Source organism: Muscardinus avellanarius (genome assembly GCF_963383645.1).
Source record: "Muscardinus avellanarius genome assembly, chromosome: 1".
NCBI lineage: Eukaryota > Metazoa > Chordata > Mammalia > Rodentia > Gliridae > Muscardinus > Muscardinus avellanarius.
Window position 1 is genome coordinate 81787421 of NC_137786.1, and position 21409 is coordinate 81808829.

At 40.6% G+C, this 21409-nt stretch overlaps 1 protein-coding gene across 1 annotated transcript in view; it reads left to right on the forward strand.

Moving 5' to 3' along the window:
* Window positions 1-20107, forward strand: part of RHOBTB3 (Rho related BTB domain containing 3) — a gene marked incomplete at both ends in the record, with an annotated part of 69768 nt that extends 49661 nt beyond the window's left edge. The window contains 3 exons of the mRNA XM_080707445.1: window positions 2270-2436; window positions 12989-13085; window positions 19992-20107. Coding sequence (XP_080563571.1) covers window positions 2270-2436; window positions 12989-13085; window positions 19992-20107 — 380 coding nt within the window. The remainder of the gene's footprint in view (window positions 1-2269; window positions 2437-12988; window positions 13086-19991) is intronic.
* Between the last annotated feature and the right edge of the window lie 1302 nt (window positions 20108-21409).

Genomic DNA, 21409 nt, shown 5'->3' on the forward strand with positions numbered 1-21409 from the left:
TTCTTGAGGTTCACTGCTTTAAGTTTTAGACTAGGAAAATTTCCTGTATTTGTTATTGAGGTAAGTTTTAAATAAGTCATTAGTCCTCTAGTGAAAGGCTTTAGAAGTTCCAAGAAAATAAATTTTTTTAATTGAATTAATGTTGTTCTTGCAGTTAACCAAGAGTATTCTGAACCCTTTGTGATGGCATATACCTCTAATCCCAGAGCTTGGGAGGTTGAGACAGGAGGATTGCAGGTTTGAGGCCAGCCTCAGCAACTTAATGAGGTCCTGTTTCAAAACATAAGATTTAAAAATAGGGCCGGAAGTATAGCTTTGAGGTATAATGCTAATATAAGGTTCTTCTCAGTACAAAAAAAAAAAAAAAAAAAAAAAAGAGTATTCTGGAGCTAGTTACTCTCAGTGCCTAAAATTGCCTTATCATTTTTTTTTTTATTGGAAAGAAAGATTCGTTTGTTAGTTTATTGTTGGCAATTTTATATATTAAAACTATGACCAAATTTGAAATAATAGGAAAATTTGGTATCTTAGTTGTCATCTGCAATTGGTACTGCTCATTTTAGGTTTTATCATGCTAATTAGGAAAAAGTATCCAGGAGAAGAATGATAACTAAAGGACAGAGCACTTTAAGAAGTGATAAAATTAGGCTGGCTTGGGGATGCATGCCTGTAGTCCCAGTATTTGGAGAGCTGAGACAGGAGGGTCACAGGTTGGAGGCCAGCCTGGGGAACTATGACCGACCCTGTTTCAAAATAAAAATAAAAGGGGTTGGGAATGTTGCTCAGTAGTAGATCACCCCTGGATTCAATCCTCCGTACCACCAAAATAAAGAAAGAAAGTGGTAGGCCGGGCGTGGTGGTGCATGCTCTTTTCATCCTCGAGCTTGGGAGGCGGAGACAGGAGGATCGCACTGGTTCGAAGCCAGCCTTGCTGGCTTAGGAGACCCTGTTTCCAAATAAAAATAATATAAAAATAGATCTGGGAGTGTACCCCAGAGGTAGAAGTGTTTCCAGGAACCCCAGTACCACCAAAAAAAAAAAAAAAAAAAAGAAAGTGGTGAAATGTATGTGTGTGAAAATTAATCAAAATGAGCAAAAAGTTAAGCCCAATACTAGAATATATGCATTGGGAAAATGTCAGAGTTAGTCTGTTCATTATGTTAGATATTTACCATGCACAGTGTGCTTGATTCCACAGTTACAAAAGAATGTAAGGAGGGAGAGGAAAGAGAAGTACATGAAAAATCAGACTCATGGACAAGTGTTAATAGGGGGAAAAAAAAAAACCTAGGTGGTTACCAGAGGCTGGAGGGAAGGAGAGAATGAGAAGTTATTGTTTAGTGGGTAGAGAACTTCAGTTTGGAAAGATGTTTAAAAATAAAAGAAGGAGTTCTGGGTACGGGTAGTGGCCATGGGTGTACAACAAGGTGAAGGCACTTCATGCCACTGAACTGGACACTCAAAAACAATGATATGGTAAATTTTATGTTTTTTTTTTAACCACAATAAAAACAAAACAAACAAGACTGGGGACTAGAACAAGACAGAAAAAAAATCACTAGAAGAAAGAGTTGCCTGAGCCGGGCGTGGTGGTGCATGCTTGTAATCCCAGTGCTTGGGAGGCTGAAGCAGGAGGATCGCAGGTTCATGGCCAGCCTACTCAGCGAGGCCTTCTGCAACTTATGAGATCTGGTTTCAAAATAAAGAATAAAAAATAGGGCTGGGAGCCGGTCATGGTGGTACACGCTTGTAATCCCAGCATTTGGGAGGCTGAGACCGGAGGATCGCGATTCGTGGACAGCCTCATCTACTTAGTGAGACCCTGTTTCAAAATAAAGAATAAAAAGCAGGGCAGGGGTGTAGTTCGGAGGTCAAATGCCCCTGGGTTCCATCCCCAGACCTGCAAAAAAAAAAAAAAAAAAAATAGGGCTAGAGGTGTTGCTTGGATGTAGATTGTCCCTGGGTTCAATCCCCAGTAATAATAATAATAATAATAATAATAATAATAATAATAATAGGTTGTCTGATAGCTCTGGGTGGTTTGTTAAGGGCAGCTGTGAATCACCATCTCTGGATTCCCTTTGAGTGCAACAGCCTCAGTGGACTCTACAGAATGGAGGACAGTGCAGAACGCAGACGCCCTCGAGGCCTTTCCTGGACGCTCCACCCTCACTCGGTGACACCACCAGCATGTTTTTTTGGGTGTCTATGTTTGAGGTCGTGGAAGCATTGGGTTTATCACCTGATTTTATTTCCCTTTTCTCCTCAGCTGGCATTTTCCAGGCCATGTGTCTCCTGATCTGTGCTGAGATGTACCAGGTCTCCAGGCTGCAGCACATCTGCGAGCTGTTCATCATCACACAGCTACAGAGCATGCCGAGTAGGGAGCTGGCCGCCATGAACCTCGACATCGTCGACCTGCTCAAGAAGGCCAAGGTGACTCGCCCCGCACCGCCGCTGCTTTTGATTTTTTTATTGAGTTATAAAACATTGTTTTTTAACTTTCTGTTTTTTAAAGAAGTATTAGGCTGGGCGTGGTGGCGCATGCTTGTAATCCCAGCATTCGGGAGGCTGAGACTGCAGAATCCCAGTTCGCGGACAGCCTCAGCTACTTAGTGAGGCCCTCTGCAACTCAGTGAGACCCGGTTTCAAAATAAAGAATAAAAAATGGGGCAGGGGGTGTAGCTTGGAGGTCAAATGCCCCTGGGTTCCATCCCCAGACCCGCAAAAATAAATAAATAAATAAATAAATAAATAAAAATAAAAGAAGTATTAGAACTGGGTGTGGTGGTGCACACTTGTAATCCCAGCATTTGGAAGGCTGAGACAGGAGGACCCTGGTTCAAGGACAGCCTCAGTTAATTAGTGAGGCCCTTTGCAACTCAGTGAGGCCTTGTTTCAAAATAAAGAATAAAAATAATAGGCCCGGGGGTGAGCTCGGAGGTAGAATACTCCTGGTTCCATACCCCATAGCACACACACACAAAGATACATGGATACTAGTTTTGGGAAGTGATTAAATGAGGCTGCAGTGTCTTCACATCAGTGTGTAGCTAAGTAACTTTAGAGTTTTTATTTATTTCTTTTTTAAGGTAGTAGAATTTACGGTTATAGAATCAGCCTGCCTTCCTTCCTTCCTTCCTTCCTTCCTCCTTTCTTCCTTCCTTCTGATTTTTGTCTGTTTGGTTGGTTGCTTTTGGTACTGGGTATTGAACCCAGAGGCATTCTGCCACTGAGGTATATCCCTAGCCCTTTTTGTCTTTTATTATTATTACCCTTACTGCATTACCACACTTGCATGCATGCACTTACACACACACACACACACACGCACTCTCCCTCTCTCTCCCTCCCTCCCTCTCTCTTTGGTACTAAGAATTGAACCCAAGGATGGTCTCCCTTCAAGTTACATCCTGTCTCTTTTTATTTAACTATTTTTAAACTTTGAAACGGGGTCTCATTAAGTTGATGAGGGTCTCACTAAGTTGCGGAGGCGGACTCAAACCTACAATCTTCCTGTCTTAGCTTCCCAAGTACTGGATTATGGACGTGTGCTACCATGCCTGACTTTCATCTTTTATTTTGAGTCAGAGTCTAAAAATTTGCCCAGGCTAGCTTCAAACTTGCTATCCTCTTTTCCTCAGTCTCCCAAGCTGCTGATATTACAGGTAGGCATCACCAAGCCTTGCTGGAATTCCTTTTTATTGGTGTCCTTTAATAGAAAATAGAATTTACACTGAATTTCCCAAAGGGATCACATCACAGATTTCCTGAAAGTAAAATCATAGAGCTGGTCTATATGACTGATAGACATGGTTAGACTAAACTCACTTCTTTCTTCATCTCAGGAGGATGTTTGGAAGTTCCAGTTGTATGTAGGAAGTATTGGCGTACTTCATCAATCCTTACAAAAGCCTTTTGTAATACATATCTCACTGTATTAGAGTTATAGTAAAAGAAAAAAAAAGAAAGAAAGAAAAACTTGAGATTAAAAATCACTGCAGGATGCTCTGTTTATTGGGGTCCTGTTCTAGACTTGGGACTTCTTTATTTTGTTTGTTTTTGTTGTTGTTTTGCTTTGTTTTTGGTATTGAGCATTGAGCCTAGGGGCATTCTGCCCTGAGCTGCATCCCCAACCTTTTTTTTTTTTTATTGGTGCACTGTATTCATACATCATAGTAGGATACAAACTTTTGTAGACATACATGCACACTTTTCCCAGTCAGCCCCCACCCAATCCCCACCCCATTCTCTCCCTATCCCTCCCTCCCATGCTTGGCTTAGTAGTTGACATCTAGTATTATGGCAATTTATCTAAAATTAAAAATGATAATCTCACATAACAGTTTCATTTGTCTGATACCAAGCTTTTGATGACTTAAAGAAAACATTTCAATATTTCTTTTTGCTTTCTTTCTTACCAGAGAATATTTTTTTTCTATTTTTTAGGTGAAACTATCATATATTTATATATTTATTTTTCAGAAAAAAATCTATCCTAATATGGAATATGGAGTCTAGGTACCCAAAACGATCTTGAAAAAGAACAAAGCTAGAAGATATATATTTTCTGATTTCAAACCATATAAAGCTACAATAATTGAAACAGTGTAGTACTATTCTAAAGGCAGATATATAAACCATTGGAGTTAAATAAAAGCCTAGAGCTAAATTCTTCCCTATATTGTCAAGTTATTTTTGACAAGGTTTCCACGAACATTTGGTGGTGGAAATGATAATCTTTTAACTAAATATTGTTAAAAAATAATAATTACATGGAAAAGAATAAAATTGGACCCTTACCTAATCCCATATACAAATATTAACTCAAAATAGATAATAGACCTAAATACAAATCTTAAGACTATAAACTTTTAGGAGAAAATCTGGGTCATAAAACCTCACAACATTGAAATTGGCAGTGATTTCTTGGTTATGATTTCAATGACACAGGCAACAGAGGAGTATACAGACTCCCTAAAAAATAAAAAAATAAAAAAATTGTATATCCAAAGACAATGTAAACAGAGTTAACAGTTACTAATAGAATGGGATAAAATATTTCCAATTGCTATATCTGAAGGTATATTAATATTCCAACTAGAAATCCTAAAAATTAACAACAATAAAGGCAAACAATACCATTTAGAGATAGGTGAAAGACTAACATAAATAATGAATCTCCACAGATAACCAATCTTAATTGTCTGTTGGATGGAAAATCTTGTTTCTCTGGTTCTGGTGTGTGTTACCTATTTCTTCTTTGTAGTTAATCTCTTTGAGTATTTTCTCTAGTGCTGGTTTTGAAGATATAAATTCCTTCAGTTTCTGTTTGTCATGGAAGCTTCTTATTTCTCCATCTAATTTGATAGAAAGTTTTGCTGGGTAGGAAATTTTTGGCTGGAAGTTGTTTTCTTTCAGAGTTTGGAATATGTTACTCCAAGCCCTTCTGGCTCTCATAACTTGGTTTGGGAAGTCTGGAGTGATTCTAATTGGTTTGCCTCTGAATGTCACTTGGCCCTTTGCTTTTGTTGCCTTTAAGATTCTCTGCTTGGCTTCCACATTGGTCATTTTGACAATTATGTGGCGTGGGGATCCTCTTCTCCGATCCTGTCTAAAGGGAGTTCTATAAGTTTCCTGGACCTTTGTATCAACCTCTTGCTCTATGTTTGGAAAATTTTCTGCTATTACTTCCTTGAAGAGATTGTTGATCCCTTTGGTTTCACTTTCTTTTCCCTCCTCTATTCCAATTATTCTTAGGTTAGCTCTCTTAAAATGGGCCAATATTTCTTCAATATCAGATTCCTGCTGTCGGATATTTTTTTCTAGATTAGAAACTATGAGTTCATTTTTGGATTGCTCATCTTCTAAGAGCGAGATTCTGTTCTCCATGTGTTCTAATCGGTTGTTTGTGCTTTGAATTGAGGCCTTTACTTCATTAATTGCATCCTTTATCTCTTTTTGGCTCTCTCTGAGTTCTTTTTGAAGCACCTCTATTATTTCTACAGTTATTTTCCTGATTTGATCTTCTAGAAATCTCTGATTTTCTGTTTCATCGGGTTCTGATGTTGTGGGGTTGTGGGCATTCATTGCTCCAGTATTATTCCTCTTTCCCATGATTTCCGATGTTTGTGCCTTCTCTGGGTTCTTCCCTTGGGTCACTATGACTTCCCTTAAGGTGTTCTGGATCTCGAGTCAGTAGTATCTCGGACCCCACTACTCCTTTACTGGGTTTTATCACAGAGTCTCTGACCCAGAGAGTCGATAGAGGCTGCTTTAGACTGTGGGGGGTGTCAGGTTGCACGTTCTCCTATGGTGTGATATCTCTGCCACCGCCCCTCCCCCACTGGGTCAAGTCCCAGGGAGTACAGTACTGGGATTTCTCCTCTGTGGCCCGCAATTTGACTCATTGTTCTTGAGTACGCAGATGTGGCTGTACTGGCCTCACTGAATTCGTTGTTGCTGCCGCCGGTGGCAATATGGCGCCGCTGCTACGCCCTTGGCTATGGGGCTGGCGTTTTTCTTCTTGATTTTGATTTCTACTCTGAATCCCTGCAGCGTGTGCTGAGCTCGGCCACTGGGAGCTCTAGATGCTCTCTGCGTGGAGAAATCTCGCCTGGCTGTTCCGCAGTGGCTCACCTCGGCTTGCTGTAGCCGTCCCGTGAATTCACCGGTGCCTCCGGCAGTATGGCGCTGCTGCCGCGTTTGCCGCATCCTCGGGCGCGAGGCCGGTGTATCTCCTCTATGGCTCTGTTCTCAGTCCGCTTTCTCTCTGGAGCCTGGTAATTTTTTGTTTCACTAGTGATGGTGTTTTCTGGCTATGAAAGGCGCTGATTTTGTGGTAATGGAGATTTATTGTTAGCGGGGCTCTTAAGCCCCGCTTTTCTCGGTCGCCATCTTCCCGGAAGTCCCCAACCTTTTTTTAAACAGAGTCTTGCTGAGTTGCTGAGGGTTTCACTAAATTGCTGAGTTTGGCTTTGAACCTGTGGTCCTCCAGTCTCCGTCTTCCAAGTACTGGGATTAGAGGCATGCATCACCATGCCAGGCTGGGACTTATTTTTGAGGTTTATATTATGACTAGTTCTAGGGAACAGATGGAGTTTACATAATTAAACTGTGAGTAACTGTAGTTACAAAGACCCTAAAATATGAGCCTGACAAAAAAACTGCACTAGGGTCTATAAATAAACTAGGATTGCTGCGTTGAAATCAACTTCCCAGCCTGCAATGTGGTCACATCTCCCCATCTTACTCGTTTTCATTCCTGGGAGCCACATGATGGGTCAAAGGACAGATCTTGGGCAGCCAAAAGCTCGCCCATGTGCTAAGACGAATTCATTAATCAACCTATATGTTTCTGGGCATAGAAGGGAGTTAATTTAAAGCACCTGAGTCTTTTATTTTTTTTTACTATCCAGCTATTTTATACTTTATTTTCTCATACTCAAGTCTTATCATCACATGTATTTAATACTAGGGATAAAAACATTAAAAAATTGAGTAACCCTCATCGCTTTGTAATATGTATTATATATACATATATATAATATATATTATCTTTTTTTGTGGGTCTGAAGATGGAACCCAGGGGCATTTGACCTCCAAGCTATACCCCCCCGCCCTATTTTTTATTCTTTATTTTGAAACCGGGTCTCACTGAGTTGCAGAGGGCCTCACTAAGTAGCTGAGGCTGTCTGCGAACCACCGTCCTCCGGTCTCGGCCTCGCGAATGCTGGGACTACAAGCATGTGCCACCACGCCCGGTTTCTTTGTAATATATTTACATTGAGCTTGAGATAAATTTAAAAAGTCCTGCTCCATATTTAGTTAATTTTTTTTCTTTTTTCCCCCTAGTATTTTTACAACCTCGGTTCTTTTTGCTTATTGTTTTTATTTTATTTTATTTTATATTTTTGGTGCTAGGGATTGAACTTGGGAAATCTACCTCCAAGCTTTACCTCTGGGTTTTCTTATTTTTTTATTTTGAAACAGGGACTTTCTAGGTTGTTGAGGATCTTACCAAATTGCTGAGGCTGACCCCAAACTAGCAATCCTCCTGTCTTAGCCTCCCAAGTACCGAAATTACAGGCATGTGCCACCACACCAGCCCTCAATTCAGCTTTTTCTTAAGATTTTATTATTTATTTATTTATTTTTTTTTTTTATTTATTTTGTGGTACTGAGGATCCTACCTCTGAGCTACAACCCAGCCCTACAGTGTCTTTATGTCTCACTAGTTTGCAGAGGCTGGCCACACACCTGTGATCCTCCTGTCTCCGCCTCCCAGGTACTGTGATTACAGGCATACACCACCACACCCAGCCCTCAATTTAGTTTTGATGAATCAATGTTATACTGTACTAACAAATTTGTCATACTTATAAAAAATTTTGCAATTTTGTATTTTCCTACAAGCCTGTCATGCTTGTAAAAAAAATGGCCACACATTTCTTTTCCATTATCTTTAAATAGTTCTGTGTTAGAGAGGTTCCTGAGTGCTCACATTGGTTTCTATAGGTGCGTCCTCTCACCTCACAGGCACTTGATTTCTCATCAGGAAATTCTTCCTGACCCATTGTTTTTCGGATTCTTCCTGACCCGTTTTCCCGATTCAGTAGTTTCTAACTATGTGATTCTCCTTATTTTTCTCCCAAATTTAAAAAGCCTAATATGCCAACTCTTTGAATTTTATTGCTCCTAAAGAGTTTTTATTTGCATAAATTAGGCCTAAACTTAGCAGTTTTCCTTTATCCTGTTCTTGTTTGGAATTTATCAGTTATGAGTCCCAGGTAATAGGAAAATTTTCTTGCTAGGTGCTATGGTTTGGATCCCAAAGTCCCCTTGGAAACCTATGTGTTAGAAGCTTGCTCCCTAGCTTGGTGTTGTTGGGAGATGCTGGAAACTTTAAGAGGTGGGGCCTAACAGGAGGTCTTTGGGTTTGGGAGGCATCACCCTTAAAGGTTGATTGTGGGAGTTTTGGTCCCTTCCTCCTCCTCTCTCCTTTCCCAGACATAAGGTTAGTGGTTTTGCTCTACCAAGCAGTCCTGCCATGATCTGCTGCCATAGGCCCAAAACAGCAGGGCCAACTGGTCATGGACTAAAGCTCTAAACTGCAAACCAAAACCTTTTTTCTTCATAAGTTGAATATAATAGGTATTTGTTAAAGCGATGGAAAGCTGACTAACACACAAGGTTTTCTTTGACATTTTGAGTTTAATGTTCCACTTCACCCACCAGTTCATCCTGTTGGCCAGAATTTTATGGATTTTTTCTTCATCATTTCTCTGGCTTCCGTCTTTGAGCAGAATTAGACTCTGCAGTAGCTCTCTGAATAATCAAAACTTGCAAGTCAATCTGTTATCATCTCTGCCAGTTTCCTGGGATTCAGGAAACTTCGTTTCAGGAAAGCATCATGCGTGCCTTCTTTTATAGCTGAGCAGTTCTGGCATTCTCTCACTTCAGCCCCCACACGCCCCCACCCTCTCAGCTCTCTGCCAAGATTCTACCTTGAGATTCCTGCGTCTCCATCGGGGTACTCTGGTTTATGTTCAGTCTCTTACATGCAAGAGATGGTTGTTTCCCTTAGTCATATCAGTTTCTTCAGACCGAGGTACAAATTCCTGCTCTCTGTTTGCACTTAAGCCCAGTCTATCCATCCTTTGGTGATTCCCATGAAGTCATATTTACTCTCCTATTTAAGAGAATTTAAGTTCAGCCAGGAGCTGAGTGTGGTGGCACACACTTGTAATTCCAGTACTTGGGAGGCTGAGACAGGAGGATCACAGGTTCATGGTCAGCCTCAGCTACTTAGTGACGTCCTCCACAACTTAATGACACCCTGTTTCAAAATAAAAAATAAAATAGGGCAGGGGTATAACTTGGAGGTAAAATGTCCCTGGGTTCAACCCTTAATACTGCAAAAAAAAAAAAAAAAAATCAGCTGGTTGTGGTGGTGCACACTTAATCCCAGTACTTGGGAGACTGAGACAGAAGGATCACAGGTTCATGGTCAGCCTCAGCTACTTAGTGAAGGCCTCTGCAATTTAGTAAGACCCTGTTTTAAAATAAAAAAATAAAATAGAACTGGGGGTATAGCTCAGAGGTAGAGTGCCCCTGAGTTCAATCCCTAATATCCAAAAAAAAAAAAAATCTAGTTTTATATGCTAAAATTATAGGAGGAACATTTGAATGTGTGTGTGTGTGTGTGTGTGTGTGTGTGTGTGTGTGGTTTTGTGTGTATGTCATGGGATTTTTTTTGGCACCAGGGTTTGAACCTAGGGTAAGTATTAGTATTATAAGCATGTGCCACCACATTCCTATACTAATAGTATAGGAATATTTTATCATGTAGACACATATATAAAACACATAAGAATACAACATACACACACACACATATATATATATATACATATGTATATATATTATATAGTATGGGAGAATATATACTGGGGATTAAGCTCAGGGCCACTCGAATACTGAGCTATATCCCTAGACCTTTAAAAAAATTTTATTTTGAGACACAATCTCTTAGTTGTCCAGGCTAGCCAAACTTGAGATTTTCCTGCCCCCACCTTCAGAGTGCCTGGGATTAGAGGCATGTGCCACTGTGCTTGGCAACTTTTAAAATATCTTATCCTTGAGTTTCTTCCTTAAGATATGAGATTACAGCCAGACATTTATGCAAATGCTTATAATACTAGTACTTGGGAGGCTAAGACAGGAGGATTGCGGGTTTTAGGATAGTCTCAGCAGTGTAGCAAGACCCTGTTACAAAATAAAAAATGGCTAGAGGTATTGGGGTTCCTGGAAGCCCTTCTACCTCTGGGCTACATTCCCAGACCTATTTTATATTTTATTTGGAAACAGGATCTCTTAAGCCAGCAAGGCTGACTACAAACCAGGGCGATTCTCCTGCCTCCGCCTCCCAAGCCCGGGGATTACAAGCATGCGCCACCACGCCCGCCGGACATTTTTAGTGTTTTTAAGAGAGCTGTACTTAATTAAAAAGCGAGAGCTGGGCGTGGTGGTGCACGCTTGTAATCCCAGCATTCAGGAGGCGGAGACCAGAGGGTCGCAGTTCACAGACAGCCTTAGCTACTTAGTGAGGCCCTCTGCAACTCAGTGAGACCCGGTTTCAAAATAAAGAATAAAAAATAGGGCAGGAGGTGTAGCTAGGAGGTCGAATGCCCCTGGGTTCTATCCCCAGACCTGCAAAAAAAAAAAAAAAGTGAGAACTGAACAGTCTCAATGTCCATCTGAGGTTAAATGAGTAAACAAAATATGATATATACATACAATGGAATATTATTTGATCTCTAAAGAGAAGAAATTTTTATTTTTGTTGTAAATATAATTTAAAATTTTTTTATTTTTATTATTTTTTAATGTGGAACATACTGAAAATGGCATACATTCAAACTGTGCTTGACACCCTCCCCACTTTCCCCTTCCTTCCCTCCCAATAATGAGTGACCAGCTTAACCATGGTATATTTATATTTTTACACATATTCAGATGTAACTCCTTCATTAATCAACTTCGGCCTTCTTCCTCTCCTATCCTTCCATTCTAGCTTTGGTGAGGTTTCTTCTCCATTGTCTGGAGTCCCTCTGGTATCCCCAATGCTCCCTAGTTTGAGCATATTAGAGAAAACGTAATTCCCTTCTGAAAGAGAAAAAATTTTGATATATGCCAATATGTGGATGCATCTTGGAGAACATTATGCTAAATGAAATAAGCCAGGCCCAAGAGGTCAAACATGGTACAATTTCACTTATGTGTGGTACATAGAATAGTGAAATTCATGGTGACAGAAAGTGAGCCTGGGGGTAGGAATTTAAGGGGGGTTATTGTCTATTGGGCACAGAATTTTAGTTTGGGGAGATACTTCTGAAAATATATAGTGGTACTAGTTGCATAACCATGTGAATGTCCTTAATTCCATTGAAACAGTACGCTTAAAGATGTTTAAAATGGTAAATCTTATGCTTATTGTACCAAAGTTGCCCATCGGCAAGGTACTGTAGTCCTAGGTGGTGGTTGGGTGGTCCATGAGTGTGACTGCGTTGGCACTAAGATGATGATGTCAATTGCCAGATTGCTCTGAGTTTCTCTGTCTGCTTTTTTTTTTTTTTTTTTTTTTTTAGTGGTACTGGGGTTCCTGGAAGCCCTTCTATCTCCGGGCTACACTCCCAGACCTATTTTTACATTTTTATTTGGAAACAGGGTCTCCTAAGCCAGCGCGCGCAGCTAGCTTCGAACCTGCGCGATCCTCCTGTCTCTGCCTCCCAAGTGCGGGGATTACAAGCGTGCGCCACCACGCCCGGCTCTCTGTCTGCTCTTGATGGAACTCAGAATGAGGAGGCGTGTGCAGGGATCCTGTTCCTTGTTACCGTACACCCACCAAAAGCAACCATCCGGACTTCACTTTCTCGTAGAACTATTTACACGTGGAAGCCCACACCTGTTGGGCTAATGATGTTTTCTCCCCCTAGATTGTTTGGTTTGCTTTTCATATGAACTTGTTTGGAGATTTCCCACCATAATCTACTAAACCAAAGTCATGACCTTATTTAAAAATAAAAGCTTAAATGAAAAAAGAGGGGAGGGGAAATGTAGCTCCGGGTGGAGGGTTTGCCTAGCATCTGGGAGGCCTGGGCTAAAGAATCAAAAGAACTTCAGGTGGTCTCTGCTCACCCTGGTGCAGCCATGCCTCTGCTTAAAGGCAACTGGCCGCTGTCAAGCAGCAGTAGCCCGCCACTCACTGCCGATGGGCCTCCTCCCTGAACGGTGTAACTTTATTTTTATTTGTTAACATTCCCCTTGCTTTTTTGTGGTTGCCTTAGCCTGCAGGCTGTGTTATGTGTGGGCGGGTGGCCATGGCTGTGGTCTCTCTACAGTTCCTCCCCACCTCTGTCTCCATCTGGTCGCCGTTGTGATTGGGGTCACTGTGTACAATGCTGTTTCCCTTTTGTTTTTCCTGCAGTTCCACCACTCTGATTGCCTTTCTACCTGGCTACTTCATTTCATTGCCACAAACTACCTCATCTTCAGTCAAAAGCCTGAATTCCAGGATCTTTCAGGTAGAGCACCAATGTATGCTTTGCAAAGAAAACTTTCAATTCGTTGTTCTGAGATTTGAGACATAATTTGTAAACAAACAATATATACACATATATACATATATATAGTTTGACACAATAAGAGTACCAATATAATACATTTCTTTTAAATTATGCAGTGAGGTAGTGGAGAGTACTTTATAGTCACCTGTGCTACATAAGCAACTTGACCTGTTGACCTGTGTTACACAAGAAGTTTTCTAATGGTTATTTTATAGCTTGCATATTTTTTTTTCTGAAATAGAGGTGATAAAACGTGTCCTCAGGTGGTATTTGGTTGCAATAAATGAGATGTTAGTTTTAACTACTAAGTAAGAAGTAAAACTTTAAACAATAGACACTAAATTTTTTTGTAAAGGAAGTTATTGATTATCTTTAGAATATATAATTTTATTGTAATAGATACCTATATTAAATATATCTCTCCAAGAGCCCTTTTATTACCTTGAAATAATGATTTTTTATCAGTGTTATGAAACTTGCTAATCAAAGTATACATAATTGATTTCTAAGTTAAATTATACAGATTAAAAGCAGTTGAAAGGTAAGATTCTTAGCACTTCATAAGAGGGAAGAAAAAGAAAATAGTTGTCAGAGTAGACAATCACACTAATCAATTAGATATAGTGGTTTATTACCTTGCATAGACTCAAGAAAAAATTGAGCTAAAGACAGGAGATGAAAGAATACCTAGTCAAGTACTTTCAGACTTTGGACAAAGAGATGTCCGTGGAGATACGTGAAGGTCTCGCGAGGTGGGCTGCAGAAAGTAGGGCGTTAGTGAGGAAATGAAAAGGAAATGAATAAGGGAAAGGGAGAGGCTAAAACCTCCAGTTCTTCGACTGTTTCTTTCTTACTTCAAGCAGAATAGTTCCACTTTCTCTCTTTTGTACTTTAGACTTCTGCATAAAATTTTACTTATCAAAAAAGATTCTGCTGGTAAAAGAGGTGAAAAAAAATCTCCTGGCTTCATTCAGCAACGCACACGTAGTTATGCAAACCAGGAAACACACAGCCACTCTGGGGCACATGTGTGTAACCAGCATACATGCCTTTGAGACAGTAGATTGACAAGTAAAATCAAAGCAAAACAACAGGTCGTGCTGACTGTGTGCACTGAGGGAGAAGCAGTCCATTCATGAGGACAGCACGTGCCTGTGCCTGCTGTCATTAGCCACATTCTTACCTAGTTATTCTTTAAGAATTCAGCTAATCATTAATTGGACCGCGATTTGGTTTTATAGCGCCCCCCCCCACCGCCACCTTAGGTCACCTTCATTTTTAAAAGAATAATCACATTATTTTCCATTTAATATTTCTCACAGAGGTGTGCTATTGTAGAGCGCTATTGCAGCCTGGGAAGAAAGATGCTCTATAATCCTTCAGGTTATTAATTTCATTCTGTTTTATTACTTGCACAATTGCCTATAAAGCATGTGTTAACGAGCCGGCACAGTGAGCCGCTGGCTGCAGGGTGCGGTCTGAGCAGGTGAGGAGCAGGTTGCAGCAGCGCCGTCCTGGGTGCCTGGGACCCGGAGGGCAACCTGAGCGCCCTCAGCCCGCGGTGCCGGTGCGGGTCCAGCAGCCTGCTGTGCTGTGTGACCTCTTCAGCAGAGGCCAGAAGCCCCTCTGAATAAGGGCAAATTCAGTTGTCTAAGTCAGCAGTTACAAACTGGCAATCTATGGGTCCTGTGTCAAGGGATTTTATTTGGACCAGACTTAAAGAAATTCTGATGTCGTTGTTGGGATTTTAAAACTCCTAGTTTCTGACATGTTTTGTAAAGTTAGAAGATGTAGATACTTGAGGCCCATCCTCCCACAGGGCTGTAGCACTTCTGGGCAGCAGCTTCCCACTGAAAGGGGCCTCTCCACTTCAGGGGACCACAGGCACCCCCGTCAGTGTAGATGGCCTCTTCACACGGTCACTTGACGTTCAAAAGGGTCTTGTCATGATTTCATTATAGCTTCCTTGTGGAATTGCCCGTTGTCAGTTATAATAATTATCACATTTATTTATTTATTTATTTACCATTCATTCATTCATTCATTTGGTACTAGGGATTGAACTCAGGGGAATTCCACCTCCCAGCTACACCCATAGTCCTTTTCATTTTTTGTTTTGAAATGGAGTCTCGCCAAAATGCTGAGGCGCTCACCAAGTTGCTGAGGCTGGCCTCAAACCTATGATCCTACTGTCTCAGCCTCCCAACTACTGGAATATACAGGCATGCACTGCCATGCTCAACTCACATTATTATTGAAATCCTCCAAATTGATTTCTCTTGGTTGGGAATTTTTTTGTTGTTGTTTAGAGGTGTTTATAAATCAGGAAGAGAGACTTGAAAAATATCTGAAGTCAGGACAGGCATGGATACCTCAGAATTCAATTAAATATTGGCTCGTTAAACATTAGTTATTTGCTGTATTCATATGCCAACAAAGAACAATGGCTACAAATAAATATGTTACCCTTGGTGGCTATGGATTCATTTTTTTCATAGTTAGTTTAATTTAGACGAGTGTTATGTTAAATATTATATGTGATGGAGTTTCTATTTGTCTTGTTTTTACTGGCTGCCAAGAATTCTTTTCCCTGAGCATCCAGCTCGTGTGTGTGTGTGTGTGTGTGTGTGTGTGTGTGTGTGTGTTACTGGTTATTGAAACCAGGGGCCTTCTACCTCTGAGTGATTCTCCCAAGGCCTCGATAAATTGGTTTGGGTCTCACTAAGTGGCCTTGAACCTGTGATCCTTCAGTCTCAGCTTTTCAAGTACTGGGGTTACAGGTGTGCGCCACTACACCCAGCTAGCTCCTTTCTTTTTATACAGCCCCACAGCCTGGAGTATGACCATGTTATAAAAATTCTAATAGATGAGATTATAAAACAGAGAAGTGGAAACTGACTTAGCAGAAAAAAACCCTAAGTGCACACAGAAGGGAAAATAGAATAGATACCCACCAGCACCCTCAAAGCCTTGGATGGTTGCCATACCCGGTGTTTCAGAACCAGAAGAGGTTTGGGAAGAGTGGAATGAGCTGAAGCCCCACCCGTCCATCAGGCAGCTGCTGTCTCACCTTCCCAGGACACAGGATGTTCCCTGATGGAGAAATTAAACCAAAGAAATTACAGCATAATGAACTCTGGGTGCAGCTGAGCCCAGTGGTGAGGAGCGGACTGAAGCGTGGGGTTTGTGAACTTGTTGCCCCTTGTATAGTGAGGCTCCCGCCCCCATCCTTATCTGGGCTCTAGAGTTCTGGCAGTTAGGTGTTTGCCACCCTGACCCACCTTTACTGTGCATGAAATGGAAGCATCCTCCAGCCTCAGGGAGAAGATGCACAGGTGTGGTCCCTTGGGAGGAGTAATCTGCTCAGTTGTATGATGGTGTCTTCTACCAGTAAGCAAGCCTTCCCATACCCTGAAGATTTTCAAACAGCGTCCCCATATCCCACCCTTAAATATGAGAAAATCATTGAGGATTGACAGATACGTGGAACTCTGACATAAAAAGTAATTACCTGGCCAGGCATGGTGGTACATGCCTGTAATCCCAGTACTTGGGAGGCTGAGCCAGGAGGATCACAGGTTCAAGGACAGCCTAAGAAATATAGCAAGACCCTGTTTCAAAACAAAATAAAAAGGGCTGAGAGTCTAGCTCAGAACAAATGCTGGTGAGGATATGGGGGAAGAGGAACTCTTTTACACTGTTGGTGGGAGTGCAAACTAGTTCAGCCGCTATGGAGATCAGTGTGGAGATTCCTTTGAAAACTGGGAATGGATCCACCATATGATCCGGTTATACTACTGGGTATCTTTCCAAAGGAGTTGAAATTAGAGAACTACAGCAACATATGCATACCCATGTTCATAGCAGCACAATTCGTAATAATATGGAACCAACCTAGGTCTCCATGAACAGGAATGGATTACAAAATTATGGGAAAGACACACAATGTAATTCTACTCAGCTATAAAAAAAAACCAAAATCATGTCATTTGCAAGAAGATAAAAAGACTTGGAGAACATTATGTTAAGTGAGTTCAGCCAAGCACAGAAAGAGAAGAGACATATGTTTTCTCTAATATGCCCCAACTAGGGAGCACTGGGGATACACCAGAGGGACTCCAGATAATGGAGGGGAAACCTCAGCAAAGCTAGAATGGAAGGATAGAGAGGAAGAAGGCTGAGGTTGATTAATGGAGGAGCTACATCTGAATATGTGTAAAAGTATGAGTATATCATGGTTAACCTGGACACTCATTGTTGCGGTGGGGAGTGGGGGGGCCACCAAGCAGAGTCTAAATCTAAATGTGTACCATTTTCAACATGTTCCACATATAAATAAAAATTTTTAAAATACATACACAGGGAAAAATAAGAAGTAGAACTAGAAAGAAAGATAGCAAGCAAGCAAGAAAGAAAACAGTGGGTACCAAAAACAAAACAATAAAAATAGAAGAGAGTGAGCTTAGATGAACACAGGAGCAAAGTAAAACCTAAATAAAATTTTAACCCCAAAATCAGTTTTCTCAAAGAATAAGAGATATGCATCTATAAAGTAGGATAAGAACATTACTTACAAATAAATAATATTTATAAATACAGAAAGTAGTATGTTGGTTGCCAGGAGTGGAAGAGGGGGAAAGAGGAGTTATTTAATAGATACAGAGTTATAGTTTTGAAAAAAGTTCTGGAGATTGATGGATGCTATAACAGTGTGAATGTGCTTAACATTACTGAACTGTACATTTAACATTAGTTAAGATTATAAATGTTATGCTGTGTGTATTTTACCACAATTAATAAAATCACAAAAAGTTGTTCTTGGAAATTAAAAATGATAGCAAAAAAGTAAAAATATAAAAATAAAAGAATTATTTTATTTTATTTTTTTGTGGCACTGGATATGGAACTCAGGGGCTTTCTACCTCCAGACTGCACTCCCAGACCTATTTTATATTTTATTTGGAAACAGGAGCTCACTGAGTTGTTGAGAGTTTCACTAAGTAGCTGAGGCTGGCTTTGAACCTGCGTGATCCTCCTGTCTCAGCCTCCCAAATACTGGGATTACAAAGGTGTGCTACCACACCTGGCTAAAATAAAAGAATTAAAGGATGAAAATAAATCTCTTATAAAGTAGAACAAAAAGATAAAGGAACAGATAATAGTTTGGTTTTTTTTTTTTTTTTTTGGCAGTTCAGTCTAGAAGGTCATTATCTAATACAAGTTCACATAGAAAAAAATGTGGAAGAAATTATCAAAGAAATAATACAAGAGGTTGTCCCAGTACTGAAAGACTCAAGTCAAATTGAAAGGATTTGCTAGTGCTCAGCTAAATGAATGTACAAGGTACATCATTTGTACATGTAAGGATACTAGATATAAACAGAAAAGTTTAAGTTTCCAGGACTTTAAAAACAGAGCCAGTGTGGTGGCACAGACTTGTAATCCCAGCACTTGGGAGACTGAGACAGGAGGATCACAGGTTCACAGCTAGCCTCAGCTACTTAGTGAGGCTCTTTGTAATTTAGTGAGACCCTGTTTCAAAATAAAGAATAAGCCAGGCGTGGTGGCGCATGCTTGTAATCCCAGCATTCGGGAGGCTAAGACAGGAAGATCGCGGTTCACAGACAGCTTCAGCTACTTAGTGAGGCCCTCTGCAACTCAGTGAGACCCTATTTCAGAATAAAAAACAGGGCAGGAGGTGTAGCTCGGAGGTCGAATGCCCCTGGTTTTTATCCCCAGACCCGCAAAAATAAATAAAGAAAGAAAGAAAGAGAGAAAGGAAGAAAGAAAGAATAAAAAGTAGGGCTGGGACTGTAGCTCAGAGGTAGAATGCCCTGGGTTCCATCCCTAGTACTAGGAAAAACAAAACAACAACAACAAAAACACAAATAGAGTTGAGTGTGGTGGCACACACCTGTAATCCCAGTATCGAGGAGGCTGAGACAGGAGGATCTCAAATTTATGAAACCAGCCTCAGCACTTAGCAGGATTCTCATCAACCAAGCAAGACTGTTTCAAAGTAAAAAATAAAATAAAGCTAGGGGTGTGTAGCTTAGAAGTAGGATGCCCCTGAGAGTTCATCCCCAGTATCTCCAAAAAAAAAAAAAAGCTCACTTCTAAGGACTATGAATCTGAATGAATGACAGTGGAGTTACTAGCCTTGGAAACTAGAGAGGAATGGAGTACTGTCTTCCACTTTCCACCTAGAATTTTATACCAAACCAAGTTATTAATCACATGTGAGGATAGACTAGAGACATTTCATCACAAACAAGATCTCAAATATATTTCTCAGATGCCCCCTTTTCAGGAAGCTAATAAAGGTGATGCTTCACCAAAGTCAGGGAATAAATAAAGAACCAGGAAGAGATTTGCACAAAGCTATGGAGCTAGCCTAGAGAGCAAGAGGGTGCAGGGCTGTGGGGAGAAGGCGGGCCTCAGGGGGAGCAGCAGTGACCACAGGAAACCTAGGCCATCTGATGGCTGCAACTGGTGAGAAATGGAATCGGGAGAATTTTACAGAGTTGGGAAGGTCAAATTAGCTACAAAGAAAGTTAAGTGGAAAAAAATCAACCTATTACTTCCAGGAAAAACAAAAGTTTATTGAAAAAGAAAAGGAAAATAACCAAAAATTACTTGATGAAGCAGTGGGACAACATGATGTATATAATTGAACACCACATAATAAATTCTGATGACTGATTTAGCCATTATTGTATTAAATTATTTTGGAAGGCTTGAGGAAAAGGTAGGAGTAAATTACAGAGTTTGGATCTCATCTAATACATACGAAAGCAGTAATTATTATTGCAACTTGATTAAAAAATACTATATTTAATTAACATTTTTTTCTTAAAATTTTAGTGGAAGAACGCAGTTTTGTTGAGAAGCACAGATGGCCATCCAATCTGTACTTGAAGCAGCTTGCAGAATACAGGAAGTACATCCACTCCCGGAAATGTCGTTGCCTAGTGATGTAGGCTGGGGCTTTTATATACATACACTTTTTTATTATTATGAAGAATGGGATACCTCCAGGTTCCAGTGAAATTCTCATGACTGAAACCAGTATGGGTGTTACAACAAAATCACCATAGAGTTTAATGTATTTATTCTCTGGAAAAAACAACAACACCTACTATTGTTGTCTTAAAAGGGAACAGAATAAATCACAGACTAAAACTGAAGCTTCATGCTAGATTATAAAGCTGTTGTACAGCTGTGTTTTCCCTTTAAGATGCCCTATTGCTTTAGTGATGTTCAGAATTCTAGTTAAGAAATGTTGAATTAAAAAAAGAAACACATAGACTTACCATAGAAATTTCATCATGTCTGAGTAATTGCTCTGTTGAAATAAGGGGCATTTAAAGACCCAGTGTAACTATTTCTATAGTAAGAAATGTAGGGGACGACTAATCCATCCAACCTGAGATGTTAGGGATAAAATCTGACTGAGATTTTGAAAGTGAAATGCCACGTGGTTCCAAAGTTGTGACAGCATTTGAATCAGTATGATGGGGAAAGTTCTGTCTTTCACCTGGACAATTCACCTGAATCACGTTGTGTTTTCCCTGGGATTCTGATTGGGCAGGAAACTGGAACAGGGCTGGCTTTGTGAGGGTGCTTCGTGGAGTAGCACAGGGTCTCACACTCAGAAGGAAGGCCTAGCACTTGGTTCAGTTCTCTGCCCTTGCAGTTGTGAAATTCTTAATAATGCTTGAAGGGGGTCTCTTTGTTTTCCTTTTACACCGTGTCCTTGAAATGATAGATGCGAGCGCGGGTGAGGTGGCGCACGCTCGTAATCCCAGCATTTGGGAGGCTGAGACAGGAGGATCATGGTTCACGGACAGCCTCAGCTATTCAGTGAGGCCCTCCGTAACTTAGTGAGACCCTGTTTTAAAATAAAGAATAAAAAATAGGGCAGGGGGTGTAGCTCGGAGGTCAAATGCCCCTGGGTTCCATCCCCAGACCCACAAAAAGGGAAAAAAAATTATAGATATGTTCTGACGGGAGAAACACTTCATTTTCTTGCTCAAACGTCATTCTCTGGAAAGAAAAGAGGCTCTGCTATCAAGGGAAAAGAGGGCACCTTGTAGAGGAAGGAAGGTTTGGGGGCTCTCACCTTTGGGGCACACTGCAGCCTCCGCTGGCCAGGGTGAAGGTGTTGTGTTGTCTTAGATTTATTTTTTTTTTTTTTTTTTTTTTTTTTTATTTTTTTTTTAATTTATTTATTTATTTTTATTGGTGCACTGTATTCATATATCACAGTGGGATACAAATTT